General features: G+C 37.5%; 2 protein-coding genes across 14 annotated transcripts in view; one reads left to right on the top strand and one right to left on the bottom strand.

The window, feature by feature from the left end:
* Positions 1 to 3,479: 3,479 nt before the first annotated feature.
* ZDHHC6 (zDHHC palmitoyltransferase 6) lies at positions 3,480 to 20,727 on the bottom strand. Of its 3 annotated transcripts, none has more exons than XM_077126031.1 (11): positions 20,627 to 20,727; positions 19,270 to 19,750; positions 16,328 to 16,419; positions 14,881 to 15,040; positions 13,583 to 13,744; positions 12,044 to 12,097; positions 6,686 to 6,853; positions 5,610 to 5,651; positions 4,790 to 4,935; positions 4,651 to 4,697; positions 3,480 to 3,658 (listed from the first exon to the last, which is right to left on the bottom strand). In XM_077126031.1, the coding sequence occupies exons 2-11, from the start codon at positions 19,534 to 19,536 to the stop codon at positions 3,555 to 3,557; spliced, it is 1,242 nt and encodes a 413-aa protein (XP_076982146.1). In that variant the 5' UTR covers positions 19,537 to 19,750; positions 20,627 to 20,727; the 3' UTR covers positions 3,480 to 3,554. The 3 variants fall into 3 exon arrangements, with proteins under 3 accessions (XP_076982146.1, XP_076982145.1, XP_076982147.1); XM_077126030.1 differs by having other exon boundaries at positions 20,465 to 20,727; XM_077126032.1 differs by lacking the exon at positions 20,627 to 20,727 and having other exon boundaries at positions 14,881 to 14,948; positions 19,270 to 19,427.
* Positions 20,724 to 22,067, top strand: part of VTI1A (vesicle transport through interaction with t-SNAREs 1A) — a 380,272-nt gene continuing 378,928 nt past the window's right edge. For all 11 annotated transcript variants that reach the window (XR_013161750.1, XR_013161751.1, XM_077126035.1 and 8 more), the window contains exon 1: positions 20,724 to 21,210. Coding sequence is in view for 9 of the 11 variants with exons in the window: in XM_077126035.1 (XP_076982150.1) it covers positions 21,117 to 21,210 (94 nt within the window). In the remaining 2 variants the exon portion in view is untranslated. The remainder of the gene's footprint in view (positions 21,211 to 22,067) is intronic.

Raw genomic sequence — 22,067 nt, forward strand, 5'->3', positions numbered from 1 at the left:
ATCCTTTGGATTTTATTTACCAGATCTATATATTCTTTTCCCACTTTCCCTTTTTATCCTTTAAGTTACCCTTACTGGTACTCTTCAATTCTCGACTCTACTCCAGATCTCCTCCTCCTCCTGCTTTTTTTTTTTTTCAGCTGGCAGAACTCACTTTAGTATTTCTTGTAGGGCTGGTCTCATGTTAATAAATTCTTTCAGGATCTGTGTGAAATTTTAATCTCTCTCTCAGTTTTGAAGGACAGTTTGGCTGGAACAGAATTCTTGGCTGGAAGTCTTTCTCTTTCAGGATCTTAAATATATCATATGACTGCCTTCTCACTTCCATAGTGCCACTTGAGTATTCCAAACTAAGTCTTACGTGGTTTCCCTTGTATGTAGTAGATTGTTCTTCTTTTGCTGCTTTCAGAATTTTCTGCTTCTCTTCAACATTTGACAGATTGATTAGTGTATGTCATGGGGATGGCCTATTTGGATTTATTCTCTTTGGAGTTCACTGGGCTTCTTTGATTTCCTTACTTTTGCCCTTTATAAGAGTTGGGAAGTTTTCCCCTATTATATCCTCAACTAATCTTCCTAGTCCTTTACTCTTCTCTTCTCCATCTGGGACACCAATGATTATTATATTTGTGTGCTTTGTTTTGTCCATCATTTACCTGAGACCCAATTCAAATTTTTCCATCATTTTTGCCATTTGTTGTTTTGAGTGTTTGAAATCAGTTGTTCTGTTCTCTAGTTTGCTTATTCTTTCTTCTGTCTCTTCAAATCTACTGTTGTGTCATTATTATATTTTTTATTTGGTCTACAGCATCTGTAATCTCTGTGATATCTGCTATTTTTCTATTTATTCTTTCAAATTCCTCTTTATGCTCTTGTAGAGTCTTCTTGATTTTCTTTATATCATTAGCCATCCCATCTACTTTAATAGAGTTATATGAACATCTTTGATTAGTTGTTCTAAATCTGTGTCTCCTCTGGTGTTTTACATTGGTCATTATGCTGGGCTATATCTGTCTGCATCTTGATATGCTTAGTGATCTTCTGTTGTCTTCGAGGCATGTAAATATCTTGATAAGGCTACTTTGGAAGTTGATTTCCTTCAGTATAGTCTAAAGCTTCGCATTTACAGGATGGATGTGGAGCAGGATGCAGGGTGGGGCACAACATGGTGATGAGTGGTTGCACAGGTATAGGCACTGGTTGGGGATGCTATGCTGCTGCCTGAGGATGGGGTGCAGGGCACAGGGTTTTGGAGGTACAGTGAGGGGACTGTGGGGATGGGGTACAGCTCAAGTAGGTGTTGGAGCACAGGAGCAGGGTGTGGTGTGGGGGACATAGAGGTAGGGTATGGGTGGGAGGCTGACTGGTGGCTATGTGGAGGCATGGGGGCTGGTGTGCAGGTAGGATGTGGGTGGGTGCACGGACAGTGGGGTTATGGGTATCAGGGTGTAGGGTATGTGGCACAGAGGTTGGGGCATAGGGAAGAATATACCTTTGCACAGATGGAAGGGTCCAGGGGGTTCCAGATACAGATATGGGAGTGTGTAGGGGTGAGGCACAGATCATAGGGGTTGCAAGATGTGGGTTGGAGGCAGTGATGTCAGGGGGGTGGGGCTCTGGTACGGGTGTACAAGTGTGGAGGGGGTTGGAGCACGAATGCACGCATGTGCAAGGCAAGGGCTGTCTAGCACAGATGCATACATAAGCACCTGCCAGGTATGGGAGGAGGGCACTTGTGTGTGGGGTGGGGCAAAAGTGCACGTGTGGGACAGAGGGTTGGGGTGCAGGAGTCAAGAAGTCAGTGCATGAGGATGCATGGTGGTTGAGTGGTAGAATACTCACCTTTCATGTGGGAGACCCAGTTTAAATTCGCACTCGGTGGCAGGGAGGATGTGGTTTTGTGGGTGCATGGGTCTGTGGAGCGGGACCTTAGTGTACACTGGCCTAGGGGGCAGGGCCCTGGTGTCAGCTTAGGGGCAGTGGGGCAAGGTTGTACCTACATGTGTTGGGGATGAGTGTGGCCTAGATTTGCAGGTCAGTGCTTGCCCAGACCTAGGGGGTGTGACTGGGGTCTGTGTGCGTGTGGGGACCTGGTAGGGCCATAACCTGATGTACACGTGCACAGAGGTCAGGTGGGTTGGGGGAGGTTGCATAACTGTATGGGCTGGGGGCGGGTCTGGCCCATTATGAAGGCATGTGCCCGCAGCCCTGATGTGCAGCAACTGCCTACAGGGGGAAGGGAGGGGAAGGTGGGTGTCGAGGGGTTGGGCACGTGTGGGCAGGTGTCAGGAAGTGTGGGGTAAGACTGTGCGCCTGCACAGGAGAGGTGGGTTATGCTGGAACAGGCATGCGCGCTTGGTATGGAGGTGTGGGGCAGGAATGCATGGGGATGGTGGGGCCTTTGGAGTGCAGAGTGGGGGGTACAGGTGACAGGGTTCAGGTACTGGGGTGTGGGGTGAATTGTGGGTCGCAGAGCTGCACGGGTGAGGCTAGCGCATTCAAGGAGCGGGTTTCACTTACTTCCTAGTCCTGGTCTCCCCGTCTGTGCACTCCTGAGGGTTCTGGGCTTCCATTTAAAAGGGGCACATTAAGCTGTTTGCACCAGCTGGACAATCTCCAGTTCTCTGGAGTTCTTCAGCTTTTGCAACCAGGGCCTCCCTGTGTGGTGTAGAAGGCCCTTCCAGGTCGCTTACACCCTGGAATCACCATTCCAGTCGCCTTCTTGTTCCTTCTCTAGCTGTTCCCTGGAGCAGGGGTGAACTTGACCTCTCCTTTTCCACCATCTTCCTGGAACTCTCTTAAGCTTCAGTTTTTGATATATTCAAGTGTACATAAGCAGTTTGATAACACTAGGTTGAAAGTCCCTAGAATGCTGTGATCTCAATATACCATAAATAGAGTTCATACATCAAGGTGAATATGTGTGTCTTAAGACTCATGATTCAAGATGCCACGTTTTCATGGGGTAGCAGAACAGGTTTTTTATAAGACACTAAATCAAAACCTTTTCAGTTAGGGAAAATAAAATGCTTTAAGTAAAAAACACGATTTATACAGAACAAACATTGATCTTTATTTGATGTGATAAAATCTGCATTATTAAAAGACAGGTAATAAAATTTGACCTTATACTGAATTTGACAAATTAAGTTCTATAGTATGTAGAATATTACATAAGAAATATCAACTGAGGGGAAAAAAATAATAAAAGCATCACATGCAGATGCTCCTGGCAAAGGGGGAACTATATCTGCAGGTGAAGTCCATAGTGTACAGCGCATAAAAAAATCCTAGAGAAAATGCAATTAACTTACTTGGGTGAAGTGTTTTTCCTTTGGGGGGAAGGTAAAGGGGTAAAGAAGGGCAGTAATTCAAAGGCATATGCAGAATGGCTTCTCCGTTTCAAAATGGGAATAAAAATATTTAAATCATGGCACTAGGGCACCTCTGAGGAAAAGAACACCTTAACCAGAGTAGGCTCATTGCATAATTCTTTAGTAATACGTACAATTTTCAAGTAATAGAGTGGACTTAAAGAATAACTTTAACCATGGTTATCTATTTTTCTTCTCGCCCTCTGGAGCTTGATCTATTTCAGCATCACAGGGACACTTTTCCACACAGTTTCTAGGGAACCATCCTCTTATTCTTGAAGTACCTGAGGGAGAAAATGGAATTTATGTAAAATAGCCAGATGTACACCAATGATGTTATCAAGACTAAGCTATCCTATTATTTCAAATTAACAAGTTTTGAGTAAGACTTTTTAAATCATTACCATCTATATGCAGTACTGTTTGATGGGGGAAAGGGGGCTTTTAAATGCCCCTAACAAGTTAAAAAATGGATACTTTCCAAATTCCATTATCTGGGAAAGGGGTTAATGTGATTCCAAAAGGCCGCTAACTGAAGACTGTGGTGAACTTCTAAGATGGGTATTCACTTACATTGTGTGTGATTATGATGGTGTTTTTAATATAGCATCATATTTTAACAATTCCAGGGGTATTGCCTCCCTGTAGCTTTTGTGAATTTTCTTTTTAGGCTACTCTAACATGTAAATTTCTAGATTAAGGTTGCCTAATTTATGATTAAGAGTGTAGTTTGATTAATCTTTAAAAAGAAACACTTCTAAAATTTAAATTAAAACATCAAAGGCAAAATTTCAATCCATAAGTTTTCATAACAGGAATGTTCATCCAAAGGGAGATCAATATAGCACAGGGGTTGAAAGAACAGGCTTTAGAGCCACACTGCTCGGGTTTGGGCTCTGGATCTATCAGCTTTCAGTGGTAGCGTTGGAAGAATTGCTAAGCCTTTCTCTGCTTCAGTTCCCTTACCAATTAAGTGGAAATGATAGTATCTACTTAAGAGGGCTGTAGGGGAACTCAACATCACAAGTAAAGCCATTAAAAAAGGGCCTGCCCCATAGTAAATGTGAGCTCAAATGTTAGCTAACAATATGAAAGACCTGCTAAATACAAGTGCTATGGAAAAATAATATATAAGGAGCTTCTTTTTGTTACTTAACGATTTGCCCTTCTATTCAGTTCTCCTAATGCTTGGAGTTGTTTACAAAAGCTGTTCTTGTAAAATTTGGAATAATTGCTAGCAATCTTGTCTTTTAAACATCCTCTTACATTTCCATACCTTCTATAAAGGAATCATCAAGAATTTTGTCTCCATACAACCAGTATCTGAAATATTTAAAAGATTAAAAGTAAATATTTTTTAGGCTAGACACCAATTTTGTCATTAAAGAAGAAATTCAGTACTTCATATCATTTACCGTAAACCTCTTGTGGCTAAAATGAACTCCCCTTTCTGAAGTCTTATTCGAGGCTCTTCAGTACAGGGGCTTGTGAAGAAGGTTTTGATTCCTTTATTCAAAGGACAGCAAGCACCACTATAATCTTCTATTACTTTATAGCGAACCTGTCATCATGGAAAAACAGAACAGGTCGAACATTTATCCATAATATCTGAGCATTTTTTAAAATGTTAATTTAGACTTTGAAAGATAGGCCAAAGTATCAGGTAACAAGTCCCTTCTAGTTCCCCATGCACCCATTTCCCTTCCAGGAGGGAACTGACATTTCTGGGTCAAAGGCTTTTTCTATCCTTCATTTCAAGTACATAGCTAAGAATTAAATTCTAGAATAGTGCCACCCAATAGAACTTTCTACAATGATAGATATGTTCTATCTGTGCTATCCAATGAGGTAGCCATTAGTCACATGTAGTTACTGAGCATGTATAATGTGGCTAGAGCAACCAAGGAACCAAATTTTAAGTTTTAATTTCAATTTAAATAGCCACATATGGCAAATGGCCATGATATTGGACAGCAGAGTTGGAGAGGATGGGTTTCACACTAGCAAGCTATATTGACAATATTTATTTTTCCATTTTGGCAATAAAAATTGACTAAATTCCCCCCCACCCCCACTCCATCTCCAGTACAAGCTATTTAAATGAAAACAGTCAGGTGAATTTCATCAAACTTCAACACGTGTATATTAACAAACATTACTTAGTAAAAGCCAACAGATATATAGAGCCTGACATAAGAAAAGGGAAATCAGTATCATCTTAAAAGAATTACTTACACTTCTGACTCTTTTATCTGCTTTTTGTTTCAACTGTTCTATCTGTTTGAAAGACAGAAAAGAAGCAACTAAGTCTCTTGTCTCAGTATTGAAAAATAGCCTCTGCTCACATACATACTATCAGTATGACATAACAAACTCCAAATTTTCCAGCATTTCAAACTGCTAACAATTTAAAGGCCACCAGTTCTTTAGCATGGAAAGGAAATCCTTAGGACTAAGAACCAGAAACTGACAGTGTGTTTTCTTCTCAGGATTCACTCTCAAATGCCTTCATCTGTGACCTCTGGGGCCCAGAGGTCAGGGAAATGTGCTCTCTGCCCTCATGAAGCTTATGGGCTAGTATCTAAGATGAAGACCCTGGGATTCAGACCGATTCCTTAGAAACAAAACAGACAAACCATCAAACTCATTAAAAAATGAGATGTGACTCAAAGTCATCATTACAACTCAATTTATTTCATTTATCCAGCAACCATTTACTAAATAGTACTATATTAGATATAGGAGGGGAAAGAAAGATAACAAATTGTCCTTGTCCTAGAATCTCAAGTTGAACATGAAAGGTAAGATATACAATTAAATAAAAATATGAGACCACGCGAGCTGCCATTTGATCAAATGCAAAATCCAGATGAGTCTAGGCGGGTAGGGAAGACTTTAGGATAAGAGGCGGGACTGGAACTGGTCTTAAATAGTGACTATAATTTCAGGTGGAGAAGAAATCATATAAGTTAGAGAATACAGTGTAGGCAAAATGATTAGGCGGGAATGTACCCTGAGTTCATACAACATTGAGTAGATTGGTTCGACTGGAAAGGAAGATTCTAGACAACTGGAAAGTAGTCAGATCTTATAAAAATAAGTTAAGGAATCAGGACTTTATCTTCTGAGAGTTGAGAGATTTAAATAAAGGTAGAGGCATGAATACAAGGAGTGTTTTAAAAATATTAATTTGCATTCATTTTTCCATACTGAAATGTTTTACTTATTATAAAATGTCATCTGGACATGCTAAAAGGTAAGAGGAAGAAGATGAAGCAAAAAGGAAGGTCTATTTGAGCAAAAGTACTCACTGTTAAGCTGTACTGGTGGCAGCCTTCTCTTATTGGCCAATCCAATCCATCTCCTTCAGGGACCCCTGACCATGTAAATACCTGTTTAAAGTTCTTCCATCTACTTTCCATATCATAAGGAAAAACAAAGACTTCATCTAGTTGATAATATTGAATTCGATCTTTAGCCTGTGGTTAACAGAGATGTAAGATGGCAAATGCTTCTGCCTTAACTGGTTTTCAGTAACATATAGCCGACTGAGAACACTTATTCTTCAAATACTGTGCCCCTAAAAATACTATTTTTTTGCAATAATGTTAGTGTACTAAAAAAGAGACAGACAACTTTATCATAATTCAGGAAGAACTTGAGAACACCAAGCTTGTATGTGATCATCCAGAAAATATCTGACAGTGCCTATTTAGGAATCAGCATTCAAAAACACTTATTAAAAGGGTAAATTAACTTTATCCCATATAGAAAACTTTGTTCCATATACAAAAAATTCTTGATGCTCCTGGTTGTTCAGCAGCACAGAAGTAACCAGGAACAAAGATAAGCAGATTTAATAGAAAGCCAAGGTTTATTCGGGTTGGAACTGTTTTGTGGGGTACACTAGAATGCAATGTAAACAGGAATAGCCATGAAAGTTATATCGGTAGAGTTAGTGTTTTATGAAAAATATTTTTTAAAAAGCTAGCAGATAAATTCAGGAGATTTTTCATTTTTTATACCAGCACATACATATATGTATTCAGTTACCTATGTATTTATATGTAAATGTTATACATACACATACATATTCAGGTTGTATACATTATATCTTAGGAATTGAAATTATTAGCTTTCCTTAAGGAAATAAATTAGCTTCATATTTCTTAAGTTCCACTGACACCTAGTGGTACAAAGATACACTTTATTTTTACAAATAAGCGTACAAACAAGTCTTCAGTGTTTAGTAATTTCTAGCCATTTAATGATCATTTATTTGAATTTGTTTTTCTTAACAATGGAATGCCACTTTGAAAATAACTTAGATTCAGCATGGCACTTAATTACAAAGAGCCTTAGTCATTAGCAAAAAACTGTTAATTTAAGGTCTATATTTTATACTAAATAAAAATAATACTTTTAAATATTTTATTATTGGGAACAGTATTTTTGGGAAAACTATCCTGCAGTTATTTAAAACATGATACTGTTTACAAAAAGAACTGTCAAGCCATAATACATAAATCTACTGAATAATACAAATAGATCCCCATCTAGAGAGTAAAAGGGTAATTTTCCTTTTTTGTAAATGAAAGGTTCAGAGTCTTCAAAATGACTAAGAGGCTCAGAGAATAGGAGAGTCCATTTATAAAGAAAAACTGGCTAGGAAGAGAGGAGTTGATAAAAATGACCAAGACATGTCTTTGCCTAAGAAAAGCACTCAATGCAGTTGGGGTGGGGGCGGGGAGTGGCAGATTCTATCAATACTGTGCTTTGAGTACAATATTGTGCAGTGGGTGCTATGGAAAAAGGAAGCAGAAGTATTTAACCTGGTCTAGGGAGGGTCAAGAAAAGTTCCTTGGAGGAAATGACACTTAAACTAAGTCTTGAGGGACAAAAAATCTGGCAAAAAGAGGGGGTTTTAGCAGAGGGTACAGTATTATGTGTAAAGATTCAGAGTACTAAGATGTACAAACTATGACTAGTTTGGTTTTGGTTGTATAGTATAAGGTGTGAGATGGGGTGGGGAGAGGTGGGCAATGATGTTGGGGAAGTCATGGCAGATACCCTCATGTATAAGCTAAAAAGCCTGGATTTAAACTGCACATCAGCAGTTCTTCAGCATGATTCACAGACTTCTTTGTCCCAAGACGTTTTCTTGGAGTCAGAGAGGTCAAAACTATTTCCATAATAACACTAAGATAATATTTGTTTTTTTACATAATAGTACTAAGATATTCTTTGCATTTTTTTACTGTGTTGACATATGTAATGGTGGATAATAGTGCTGGCAACTTAGCAGGAGTCAAGACAGTGGTACCAAACTGTATTAATAGTGATTATATTCTTCAATGACACAAAATCATGGTTAAAATAAAGCAATTTTATATAAGAATGTAAATGATGAAAATTTTTATTAAATCTCAACCCTAAAACAGACATCCTTTTAATATTCTGCATAATGAAATGGGATATACACATAAAGCATGCCAAAGTGCAATGGTTTTCTCAAGGAAACCACTTCCATGATTGTTGAATTACAAAAAAGAACTATGTCACCGGCTTTTTTTATAGACCACTACTTTTACTAGAATGAATAAACAATGTAACAGACAAACTAAGGTCATTCAGACTTTGGTATTTGTTAGACATTTTCTCAAAAATAATCAAAATAAGGCTGCTACTTCAAGGATAACAACTGACAGTATCAGCTGCAAACACAAATTTCAGTCTCTCAAGTAAAAATTAGAATTCTGGAAAATTTATATCCATCACTATGAACCTGACATCTTTGTGATATGAATGAATGAAATTTTAGGATTTTGCATAATGAAATGTGCCAGTTATGTGGAAAATCTGCATAACCCAGCAAACCAATACTTTCCAAATGACCAATGCCTGAAGTTACAAAATCATGTTTGGAGGGAAAGATCCATTTAAAGAGCAAGATAGATTGATGGATTTTAATGTAAAAGAGTACAAATGTTACTGATATGGTTTTAGATTTTGCATTGCAATTAACCTATCAAGAACAACCACTGAGCCATTGATTGTATACCAAGTATGGAATGTTCATATGTTAAGAATGTTCATGTTTGTATGTTGTTTTGTTGTGTCAATTAAAAAAAAAAAGAATGCAGATGAAATGTTTAGTATAGTGCTTGATATAAAATAAACATTTAATAAATGCAAGAAAAAAAGAACAACCATATATCAAGATATGGGATAGTATCAGAGAAAAAAACCACTATTTTCTAAAAAAAAAAACTACATTAAAATACTCTACCCTTTTCCACCTATTTTGAGAATTATTGTTGTAAATTAAAGTTCACATACTGGTTGCCAGGAAGAATAAGTTTGTGTTTTATTTGGCCAACAACGCTTTTTTGTTTCTTTGTTCATTTTAACTTTAATTGCCTGCTGAGAGGACATCTCAAAAACTCCAGGTTTCCAACATTTTGGGAAAAAAAAAAAGAGAGTTCTCACAATACTTTGTGAATGTTGCCTGTGGTAATAATTGTACCAAATAATAATTTAGTACACAGGCTGGCTTTACTCATTTAGGTTATCTGCCTGGGCTCTGCCACAGTGCTGATGAGGGTAGTCTAAGAAGTTTTAAGTAGGGATTGAGGTAGATTTATTTTTTGCCCTACAATCACAATGGAGAGTATGAAAGTATGTATTGGAGGATGGGAGTTAAGTCTGGGACAGACTAAATGCTTTATCTGATGTCAAAAACATAAGGAAAATTTGATGGCACCCTGGGAGGATGGAAATTCCTTTTCAAATGGGTCATTTTATCCTCTAGGCTGAGAGAAAATGGCCAGACAGTTTAATTTGTGGCTTAGGCCTCTTTGGCACTCAGGAAATAATGACTAGTATATTTGTTTTTAAAATTTTATTTATTTATTTGTTTATTTAATCATTTGCTTTTTTAAAAAAATTTTTTTATTGAGATATCTTCATGCACCATACTGTCCACCCAAAGTATACAATCAATGACCCATAATATCATCACATAGTTGCATTCATCACCATGATCATTTTTAGAACATTCGCATCACTCCGGAAAAAGAAAAAAAAAAAAAACCCATGCATCCTATACCCTTCCCTCTCAATGACCACTAGTATTGCTGTAGATTGCTATATTATTTATTTATTTTTTTGTCCTTATTTTTTTTTTACTCATCTGTCTATATCCTGGATAAAGGGAGTGTCAGCCAATAAGTTTCCACAATCACATGGTCACATTGTAAAAGCTATATAGTTATACAATCGTCTAGAATCAAGGCTATTGGAATACAGTTCAACAGTTTCAGATACTTCCCTCCAACCACTACAATACACCATAAATTAAAAAGCATTCTCTATATAATGCATAAGAATAACCTCCAAGACAACCTCTCAACTCTGAAACTTCTCAGCCACTGAAACTTTATTTTGTCTCATTTTTCTCTTCCCACTTTGAGTCAGGCCTTCTCAACCCCATGATGGTGGGGCATGGCTCATCGCTGGGAGTCATGTCCCATATAAGGGGGAGGGCAGTGAGTTCACCTGCCAAGTTGGCTTAGAGAGAGAGGCCACATCCGACCAACAAAAGAGGTGCTCTGGGGGTGACTCTCAGGCATAATTATTTAAGTAGGCTTAGCTTCTTCTTTGCAGGAATAAGTTACAGAGGGGCAAGCACCAAGATCGAGGGCTCAACCTATTGAATTGGTTGCCCTTCTGCTTGCAAGAATATCAGGAATCCTTAGATGGGGAAGTTAAATATTTTCTCCTTTTTCCTCAGTCTCCCAAGTGGACGTTGCAAATACTTTTTTATTTTTTGCCCAAATTACTCTGGAATATATCAGGGCATTACAGCTGAATAAATCAACAAGATCTCATGCCCTATTCAAGATTCTGTGTAATTATGGTGTTTGAATAAACTCTGACCACACAAGTTAAATTAGATAACATGCTACTAAAAACATACATTTTGTATCAAATAAACATTTCTTTCTTTGGTCTCACACAGATGTGGACCTTACATCATCCTTTACCTTGTATTCTGATTTACCTTAGTCCTATCCAGATCAGCTTCATTCATATCTCTAGTAGAAGTCTGATCACTTTTTTAATAGCTGCTGTATGGTATAATGCTGACTTTCATAGCTTCAGAGTTCTAACTTTGAGTCTCAGGTGCCACACAAATACTCAAAGTTCCAATGAATAACCAGGTTGTGCACAAATAACTCAGCATCTCAGAATAAATGTGGCTGCTTTAAGAGCTTACAACCTAGGAACCTTTGCAATAGGCCCCAACCTGGTAACCCAGTTCTCAATTTCAATTCTCCGAGTTTGTATATTATAGTTAATCTATATGAGTGAAGAATGCTATTATTTGTCTTTTGTTTCTGACATTTCATTTAACATACTATCTTCAAGGTTCATTCACCTGGTTGCAAGCCTCACAACTTCATTCAAAAAGTGTATTTCTAAGGGAGTGATATTAAACTGGGAATGAATCAAAATGTTTCCTATACTCACTTTTTATATGACATGCAAACAACTGAAGTAAGCCATTTGGGAAGCCAAGTTTTTACTCTGGGACATTTATTAGCTAAACTGTTTTATCAGAAAATCAGTACTTTATTAATAATGAAGAAACAATTACTAAAATTTACCTTCTCTTCAATCCATGATTCAATGGAAGTTTTGTTTCTGAGAATTATTTTTATCTGGAAATTAAATGATAAACAGTAAAATTAAATAATGTTCCTTCACTGCATTTAAGAGTATCATCTTCATAATAACCCCTCGTAAGAGATAGTTATTATTGTTCTATTCCACAAATGCAGTCACTAAAGATAATAGAAGTTATTATCCTATTATCCAGCTAGTATGTGGTAGAGTTGGGATACAAATTCAGGGTTTGTCCTAAATCATTACACTAAAATGCCTCTCCATAAAAATTATTATACCAGTCTATAATTAAATCTGAATCTACTATTTTAATTTAAATTCATGTTTTAAGTAATATTTTCTGAAAAAGATTTTCAGAGTATTAACAAAAGAATGATACAACACATTCACTTAGTATTTCAGAATATTTTGCTATGAAAATCTTCTATTGATACCTTTAACCTAAAATTTATGATTGATTATTTATTACAAATAAAATTGATTCATTCCAGTCAAGCTAGATATTCTAGGTACTCTCTGTTTGTCTTAAGAATGGAATGTATTCAGTCTTTATTCCATTATTTGGTATTCCAGATATGACTAATTTTACTTACATAGTTTCTTACATAATTATAGGCATTGGAGAAAAATTGTCTAACAATTTGTTCCTAGTCTAGAAAAAAATATAAGTCTAACTATAAACAGTTTATTTTAAAACCAAGAGCTTAAACAGGTTTGAGTGATGCATCAGGTCCTGAAGCCTAGCAACATTTGTAATTCTGCAATAGTTTTGCATTTCCTTGAAGTCTAAAGAATGTGGCATAGTAAAAACCCTAGATTAAGGAATATTCATCATATTTCATGAGCCTAGCATAATATCTGGCCACAGTGGGCCTTTAATAAATGAATAAATGAACTGACTAAATGATATGATTCATAAGAAGTGGGTTTTGGTCCTTTTTGAATCATATCCTCCTATTAGCAGAGTAATTCATCACAGACTAGTCATTAAATAACAACTATATCATAGGGTTATTACGGAGATTAAATGAACTAATACATGTAAAGTGCCTAAAACACTTTGTTAGCTATATCAGTATTAACTATATATTATACAATAATATCAATACTTATGTTATTGAATACATGAATAGTCCTTGGGCAAGTCACTTAATCTTTCTGGAAATCAATCACCCATCTGTAAGGAAGGGAAAACAACAATACCCATCTCTGGATCTTGTAAAGATCTTGTAAAGATCAAGAGAGATTATACATGTGGGAAGAGCTTTCTCAACTATAAAGTGCTATATAATTCTAAGTTAGCATTTTAAAAATTAAATCAATTATCTAAAAATTCTGGCAAAATTACTTCAGTTGTCTGATTGGTACAGAGATTAATTACCTAGATGGATATTAAAAAAAAAATAATTTCTATCTCACACTGAAGACCTAAAGACTTAAATACAGACTTTGTTTTTCTCTCATTACAATCAGCCCCAATAACTTGACAACTTTCAGCTAGAGATAACTGAGAAACTTACCTGGATGAAAAACAACATCCCAACAGCTATGGTTGTTCCTAGAGCTAATCCCAAGGCAAACAAGGTGGCAGCAAATGCAGCTAATCCAAATGGAACAATTGGAAGAGGATCTCTCCGGGCTGCACTCATGTCAATCTTTACTGTGTTCCACCCAAAAGAGAGCTACAAACAACAGAAACAGCAGGTACAATACATACCTAGTTGGGGTAAATGGTCAGACATTTAAAACAGACTTGATCATAAAGATGACAACTTGAAACTCTGACAAAAACAAATAAAGCAAATATAGTTGCTTGTAGTTAATACCGTGGCTTGAATTCATACTGATTTGTATCTTTCTTACTCTCAAATGTTACCTGTTTTTGCTTTTTTTTTCCTCAGAAAGAATCAGGTAGAGCCCACAAACATTAATATTCATGCATAACACCAGACAACAATCTTAATTATAATTGCTTCCTATATTCTCGCTTTTCCACATTTACAGTAATCTTCCACAGTAATGAATACAGCCTAGAATTCAGTTGTTTATTCCCTCATGTTCCACAATCAGATATCAAGAACTGCAAAATGCAAGACAAATATGGACTGTAGATGTCTATTACCTGGCCTGCACAATGTTTTAAAATATTCAGAGTTAGGTACCAATATTTCAAACTCATGAGCTTTCACAAAGAAATCATGATTTTCACATTTTTCTTGAAAAACTGAAAGATTTAACAACACTGAGCTAGGATTCCTAAACACTAAAAACTGGCTGAAATCAAATATGGGTTGTTCTCTCTGTGAAGGACATGTGCTCTCCAGTTTGCTACAGTCTCATCAGGCCCATGTTCCTCGTTTATCTTCCAGGAATCTTTCGGTTCTTGAATTTGTAACCCTCGCCCTTAATTCAACTTTATCTGTTGTTGGTTTAATCTTTCTATATTCTAGGGTACGCAACTGCTCCAAGAGCCACCTACCTACCAGGGCATTGGAATAAGAAATGAATAAAAAGGATTAAAACCTGCCACATGAACTGGACAGAAACAGAAAACATTAGTATTGTCATCTACTTCGCTCTCACCATTCTTACCACAGCTATTAAATTTGAAATCTAACAGTTTCCAGAACAAAATAGTATTTTCTCTTCTTGAAGGTTAAGTTTTAATTATTTTTGAAAAGAAACCCATATAAAAGTAAACAAAGTTCTGTTTCCCCACCTAAATCATAGACTATTTCCAAAAATGATTACTTTAAAAATCTTGATAATAACCATTTTATCTGGCATGAAAGAATTTATAACTAACATTTTCACTTACCCGATTATACAGCTGTGTGTACATAGTCATAACAAAAATGAAAGCAGCATGAATACAGCCCAGAGGTGCTAAAAGGAGAAATAGTGTGAACGAAGCATGATTTTGGTAACCACAACAGTTGTTGATCCAAGGACAATGATGATCCATCTTCATCACACACCTAACAAGAAAAATTTACATAAAACACAGGGCAAAAAATCCTGTCTATTTAAAATAATTGGTCTTTAAAAGATCAAGAAGATAGGAATCCAGCACATCCATGAGTCACAGAGGAATTATACTTTATGGGACAGAAAGAAAATCTTTATGTGTTTTTTAAAAGTTATGAACAGTCACTCTTTCAAAAATACAAATAGTACAACAAATAGCAGACTTTGCAATGCCTTCTGAGGAAAAGATGTCTGCTACAAGTGAGTTCATTTAAAGAAGTTAGGAGGCCCACTGAAAAGTTCACAATAAGGAATTAAGTATGGCTCCTGGTTTTACCCTAGCTCTGAAATGCCATGACTGAAATGGGGCACAAAAGTGTCTCAATAAAACCACTAATGAGGGTGCACAGATGGTTCAGTGGCAGAATGCTCACCTTCCATGTGAGAGACCCGGGTTTGATTCCCGGACCATACACCCCCAAACAACAACAAAAATACTAATCAATCTCCACTGACATTGACGGGTCCAAGTAGATGATTGTAACTTTCTTCCTTCCTGTTCTCATAATATCCTTCAGATGTGCAAACTAACTCAGGAATATAAGATGTGGTATAATAAACAAGGTCTTTTCTGGCCTCAATCAGAACATTATCTGCCTTTAAAGATAAGGTTTAAGATTTGTTTCCCTCAAATCTTAAAATTCTTGTAAATTTCTTATTAATATCAGTAGATAGAACTGTTCATTTAATAAGGTTCCAATTTATTTTATGTTTTCTCCAATGATTCCATTAAGTTTTTTGATACTAAAGCACTTTTGAAAATAGGCACCTGGACACTTTTATTAGATTTCCATAAAGTATAAATGTTTATCAAATAAATAATGGGAAAAGCAGGTCTTCTTTATAATTTAGACAGAACAATTCTAAAGTCAAGATGACAGTCAACAAATATAATTTATTCTGATATATGAAAACAAACTGGATGCATAACTTTTCACTCTGCCATTGCAAAAAAAAAAGGCCAAAGTAAATACATATTTTTCCAGAACAATCTTTTTTACAAATCCCAAAAAGAGATTTATTTATTAACTGGATTGTTAATTTAAGTGTAAAATGGAGACTATGAACACAGGTCTTTTGACAATATTAAAAAAAAACATATTAATGACTCATTACTACTTGCAGACGATTTGAATAAAAGTGGGACCAACGTGGCAAAAAGAAACAACACAAAAAGACAAACCAAAACAGTAATCAAACTAAACGGTCCCCAAGGAAAAGCAAAGAAAGATGGATACCTGTTACATTTTCTGCAGTGATGTGAACGTGGTGCCTTGTATGCCTGGCAAACTTTGCAATACTGGAGATACATGCTATCCTGAGAATTTTCCTTTACAGCAAAATACAAACAAAAGAAAAATACATACGATATCTGATCTCAAGCAACAGCAAGTCCGACCTTAACTTGCATTTCTAGTCCTTTAATTTGAGCTAAAATATTTTAAGATAACCAATTGCTGGTAACAGGAGCATCACTCTTTCAATTATGCAGATACATTTTTAATTTGTTTCCCATTTTCTACCAAACCCAATGTTGCTAAGCACACCAGATTCTACTTACTTCAAATCTTACTGGAACGGCAGGAGTTTAAAAAAAGCTAGCTGACAACTTGGAAGATATTTTTAAGTGGGTATTCGAGCATCAGAGATGATACCCAAGCCTGCCCTCATTTTTTTTTTTTAATTGTGTACGAAATAAACATTTTTTGCTTTGGTCTCACACATAAGTTAAAGTTTTAAAATATTAATTACCATCTATTTTCAACACCCTGCATTACTGGCATTCCTTTGTTCTTTCTCATGCAAAACATTTTTAAATTTGTACATTTAGTCACTATCATTATACACTCTAGGCATTCCTAGATTATACCATCTCAGTTTTTATCATGTATCTTTCCTTCTGATTTCATTTGTGCCCCCAAGCCTCCTCCCTCTATTATTCTCACATTCAGCATCATTCAGTGTTGCAACATTATTGTATTAGTTAGGTAGTACTGTGCTATCCATTTCTGAATTTTTACAGTCAGTCCCGTTGTACAATCTGTATCCCTTCAGTTCCAATTACCCAAAATCTACCCTATTTCTATCTCCTGATGGTCTCTGTTCTTAACTGAAATTCTCCAAGTTCATTCACTAATGTTAGTTCATATCAGTGAGACCTTACAGTATTTGTCCTTTTGTTTCTGGCTAATCTCACTCAGCATGTCTTTAAGATTCATCCACGTTGTTACATACTTCATAACTTCATTCTATCTTACAGCTGTATAATATTTCATTGTAAAGTATATACCACAGCTTGTTTAGCCACTGTCTGTTGATGGGACACTTGGGCTGTTTTCATCTCTTGGCAATTGTAAATAATGCTGCTATAAACATTGGTGTACAAATGTCCATTTGTGTCTTTGCCCTCATGTCCTCTGAGTAGATACCTAGCAATGGTATTGCTGGGTCATATGGCAATTCTATACTTGGCTTCCTGAGGAATCGCCAAACTGCCTTACACAGTGGTACCATTTGATATTCCCACCAACAGTGGATAAGTGTGCCTTTTTCTCCACATCCTCTCCAGCACTTGTCATTTTGTTTTGATAATGGCCATTATAGTGGGTATGAAATGATATCTCATTGTGGTTTTGACTTGCATTTCCCTAACAGCCAGAGAAGTTGAGCATCTTTTCACGTCTTTTGGCCATTTGTATTTCCTCTTCTGAGAAGTATCTGTTCAAATCTTTTGCCCATTTTGTAACTGGGTTGTCTTTTTGTTGTTGAGTTGAACAATCTCTTTATACATTCTGGATACTAAACTTTTATCTGATATACCGTTTCCAAATATTGTCTCCCATTGTGTAGGCTGTCTTTCTACTTTCTTGACAAAGTTCTTTAATGCACAAAAGTGTTCAATTTTGAGGAGTTCCCATTTCTTTCTTCGATACTTGTGCTTTGGGTGTAAGGTCTAGGAAACCGCCTCCTAATATAAGATTTATAAGATATTTCCCTACATTTTCTTCTAACAGTTTTATGGTCTTAGATCTAATGTTTAGGTCTTTGATCCATTTTGAGTTAATTTTTGTATAGGGTGTGAGATATGGATCCTCTTTCATTCTTTTGCATGTGGATATCCAGTTCTCTAAGCACCATTTATTGAAGAGACTGTTCTGTCCCAGATGAGTTGGTTTGACTGCCTTATCAAATATCAATTGTCCACAGATATTATTCTCTATTCTCAGAATAATATTCCTATAGCCTATTCTGATTATATCAGAGCTCTGTTCAAAAACCTCTCTTAACTCAAGATGGTCTAACAATTTCCCTAGCCTTCTATGATCTGCCTTCACTTTGGCCTTATCTGCATTACTTAATCTCTTTTCCAGTCAAACTAGTCTGTCCACTGTATCTGGTCCCTTAGGTTCCCCAGCTGAAAACAATCAGTTCCTTCCAGTTTCAACAGTATTCATCACATTCTTCTTTATAATTTACTTATTTGTACAAGTGTCTTGAGTTCTCTCCTAGATTATAAGCTTTTTCAAAATTTGATTTGCGTCTTACCAATCTCTGTAGAGTACTTCATAAAGTACAGTGTATTTAGAATACTCCAGTGTTTCTCAAACTTTAATACACCTAAGAATCATCTGAGGATTTAGGGAAAATGCAGAGTCTGACTCAGTAGGTCTTGGGTGGAGCCCAAGATTCTACACTTCTAACAAGATACCCAGTGATGTCCCTTGGGAAGAAATATGGAAATTCACAAGCATAAACTCTGTAACAATTTTTAAGAAGCCATAATACATGAATTTATACTTTACTTTTCAAAGCTAAAAATTTTCTAGTGATTTAAACCAACAGTTTCTAAACTGGGTTTCTCATTTCTGAGGGATGTTAATCTCTTACATAAAAGATTCTAGAGCCAAATTGGCCCTACCAACACCATCCCTGCATTTTATTTCAATGATAGGACAACCGTTCAATGAAATTGCTTTGGGAAATGCTAACTTAGATCAATATTTTCAAACACGTATGAAATAAATTCTCTGAGTTTAAATGATCAGTGATTAGAATAATATACTTGTCTCTATTAGGGCAAAGAGTAGGCTGTGTTTGATAAAACTGGTTAGCAGGTAAGGCAAAAACTAAACATATGATCATCATTAGAGTTCACTGTGTTAAAGAATCTTTTTCTTACCGGTTTCCACCCCAGGGGGACAAAGCCAGGGCCCACAAACATGGCATTGAAGTAATTATAAAGAATCATAACCATCCAATTTATCAACATGATGAAATTCATGCTTCCTCCAGTTGTATGTAAGGGCCAATACCACAACACAGAGTCAATCATGGCCATCGTAGAACATATTGCTATAACACCAAGGGCTATGATAGGACCCCAGTGACACAGTCTCTTTAACTCTTGGAGATTTTCAAACTTGATAACAGAGAAGAATGCACCCATTTTAGTGAAGAAGAATTCCTTCCTATTTTTAAAGAATTATAGATTTCTTTTGTCTGTGCACACATTTCTATGTGCCACAAGTCCGTGTATCTCCCTTCACTGTCATGCCTTCAAGCTGGGAGGTGTTAATGCAGATCATGCCATTTTCACTGTTAAGCACTCAGAGCTTGGTATTTTAACCAGGACAATCCAGTATCTTGGTGTGAAACCCAACCTAAAGAAAACAAAATGGAAAATTCAGTAAAAGCCACATTATTATATTTTAAATTTGTTAACTCCAGCAATCACCTTTAGAGAAAGCATCTCATACGTGCACTAGTATGGGATGATTATCTTACCAAATGTCATAACTAAGCAGTTGAACCCAAGTTATCGAATTCCCCTTTCAGTACTCTAAGCTGCCCCTTATGGAATCTCGTAATTAAGTCAAGTATGGGTCAAACATCAATCCACAGAAAGAGACAGAATCAGAGTCAGAGACAGGAACAGAAAGAGAGGAGAGGTGTGAGTGAAATCATGAATGACTGAACGAGTATCTGAGAATGAAGATGAAAGGTATATCTGATAAAAGAGAACAGGAAGTGCTCTGAGAGCGGGGTTTGGGGTGGTGGGGGGGGAGGGAGAGGGTAGAGAGACAGGGAGGCGAGCCTGGGGAGGATTTGGATTTCTGGTAGAGTATTTCTTACTGGACCGGAGTGATTCTAAGGAAGAGGATGTGGGATATATGAGGCAGTAGAGTTTCCCACACAGAATATGCCTCAATTTCTCCACCGTTGTCACGGAGCAGAGAGTTTAGAAGTCTCACTCAAGGGAGGAACAACCTGGTAAATGAGATTGGTTTAAACTCTCAATAATTCTGTCCTCACCGGTTGGGGCAAAGACCGCCAAAAAATGTAATCGTGATTACATTCCCTGCCTTGACTCCCACCTCAGGCTGGTCCCTGGTGCCCGCTCCTCAGCCATCGCATTCCCGAAGCGGTCTAGGTTCAGCAGGAACAGATTTTCACTTCCTCGGATAACGTCGTCGTCAGTAACTCAGCCTAGGGCAAGCAGAAAACAACTCTGGTTGCTAAAGGCTGAGAAGAAGTACCTGCTAAGTCCGGCTCATCCCCTAGCCAGCGCCCTGCCAGCTACACTCCTCGCAGCCCAGCGCGCGACCTCCGTCAGAGTCACTTCCGGGAGGTTAGCCGCGTCAAACTTCCCTCCGAGAGCAAGCTCCAGTGTTCTGTAGTTTGGAGAGCTGTAATCACTCCTCGGATCGTGGAGAAGATAAAAATTATTTCCGTGATCCCTAGAAACTCGCATATTCTCGTAATTTTTTTTTTCGCAGTAATTGAAGCGCTTTTCCTTCGCGAATGTCTTAATTTTGAAGCCTGGGCGGAAAATAAAAATCACTTTCGGCCCAGTTTCCGGAGGACCGAGACTGCGACGAACAACCAGGAAGCGGCTGGGCTGGATGCTGTTCTAATTCCCTAATCCGCGCTTGCCAGCCTTTTGCGGGCTCTACGCCGCTGTCCCACGTCCAGCGTGGCCCCTACCCGGTGCTGGGCTTCTACCCGGGAGGGTCACTCAGAGTCACCATGTCGTCCGACTTCGAAGGGTACGAGCAGGACTTTGCCGTGCTCACTGCAGAGATCACCGGCAAAATTGCGAGGGTCCCCCGACTTCCTCCTGGTGAGAGCACTGCCTCGGCGGGGCCGGGGTGGTCGGGAGAACAGAGTGGGGGTTCGGGGAAGGATGGAACGCCGCCTGAGCAAGTGTGTCTCTGAAGGTTAATGTGCAAGCCGGTGTTGCGGGCTCCTGGAAGAAATGGGGCCTGACTTGTTTGAGGGTAAAAGGAGAGTCTAAACTGGATTGTGGGATGCAGTGGACAGAGCCTTAGTAATCTTGAATGACCTCAGTTCGAATCCGACTCCACTGCCTTGTGGCTTGTATAACCATGGGAACGTTTCTCTTAATATTTCCATTAGTAAAATATAGAGATGTTAGTGTTCATAGAGAACTAAAGTTCCTAGATCACGGGTGTGCAATATACAGCAGCTTTGTTATGTTAATAATAATATTGTTAACAGAATAAGCGTAAAAACCAGGTACCTGGGTTCAGATTTCTACTCTGCCACTCAGAAGTTGTGTGACTTGGCAAGTGCCTTAACCTCTCAAGTTTCCTTCTTGGTAAAATGGGGAGACTAATTGAACCTCTCTCATAGAATTGTGGTGAAGATTGAATGATTTAACATAGGTAATGTTCTTTCTTGTCTAATGTTAACTGCTTTATTATCGTTGGTATTTTTCACAGCTCACCCCCAGTTCTTGTTTCTTATCCTTCTTGGGGCGGGGTGGGGGGGGAGCTGTCTGTAACCCAGCTTTATGTAAAACTTGGTACAGGGTAATTTTTCTCACCTTTATAATTCTACAATTCCTATTTGGAAATTTTTTACTTTCTTTGTTTTGTTTTAGTCATTTGACTTCCCATGCTACTAACTCTGGTTTCCTTGGCACATACTTAGAAGGAGTTCAGAAAATGTTTAAGT

Source organism: Tamandua tetradactyla, chromosome 13, assembly GCF_023851605.1.
Source record: "Tamandua tetradactyla isolate mTamTet1 chromosome 13, mTamTet1.pri, whole genome shotgun sequence".
NCBI classification, from domain to species: Eukaryota; Metazoa; Chordata; class Mammalia; order Pilosa; family Myrmecophagidae; genus Tamandua; species Tamandua tetradactyla.

What these genes read in the sequence shown, in the direction of transcription:
- ZDHHC6 (XM_077126031.1), bottom strand. Translation starts at nt 19,536, where the DNA reads ATGGGTGCATTCTTCTCTGTTATCAAGTTTGAAAATCTCCAAGAGTTA. An exon ending in CACTGCAGAAAATGTAACAG is followed by an intron (nt 15,041 to 16,327) that starts GTATCCATCTTT and finishes TTTTCTTGTTAG; the next exon opens with GTGTGTGATGAAGATGGATC. An exon ending in GCCACCAGTACAGCTTAACA is followed by an intron (nt 5,652 to 6,685) that starts GTGAGTACTTTT and finishes TCTTTCAAACAG; the next exon opens with ATAGAACAGTTGAAACAAAA.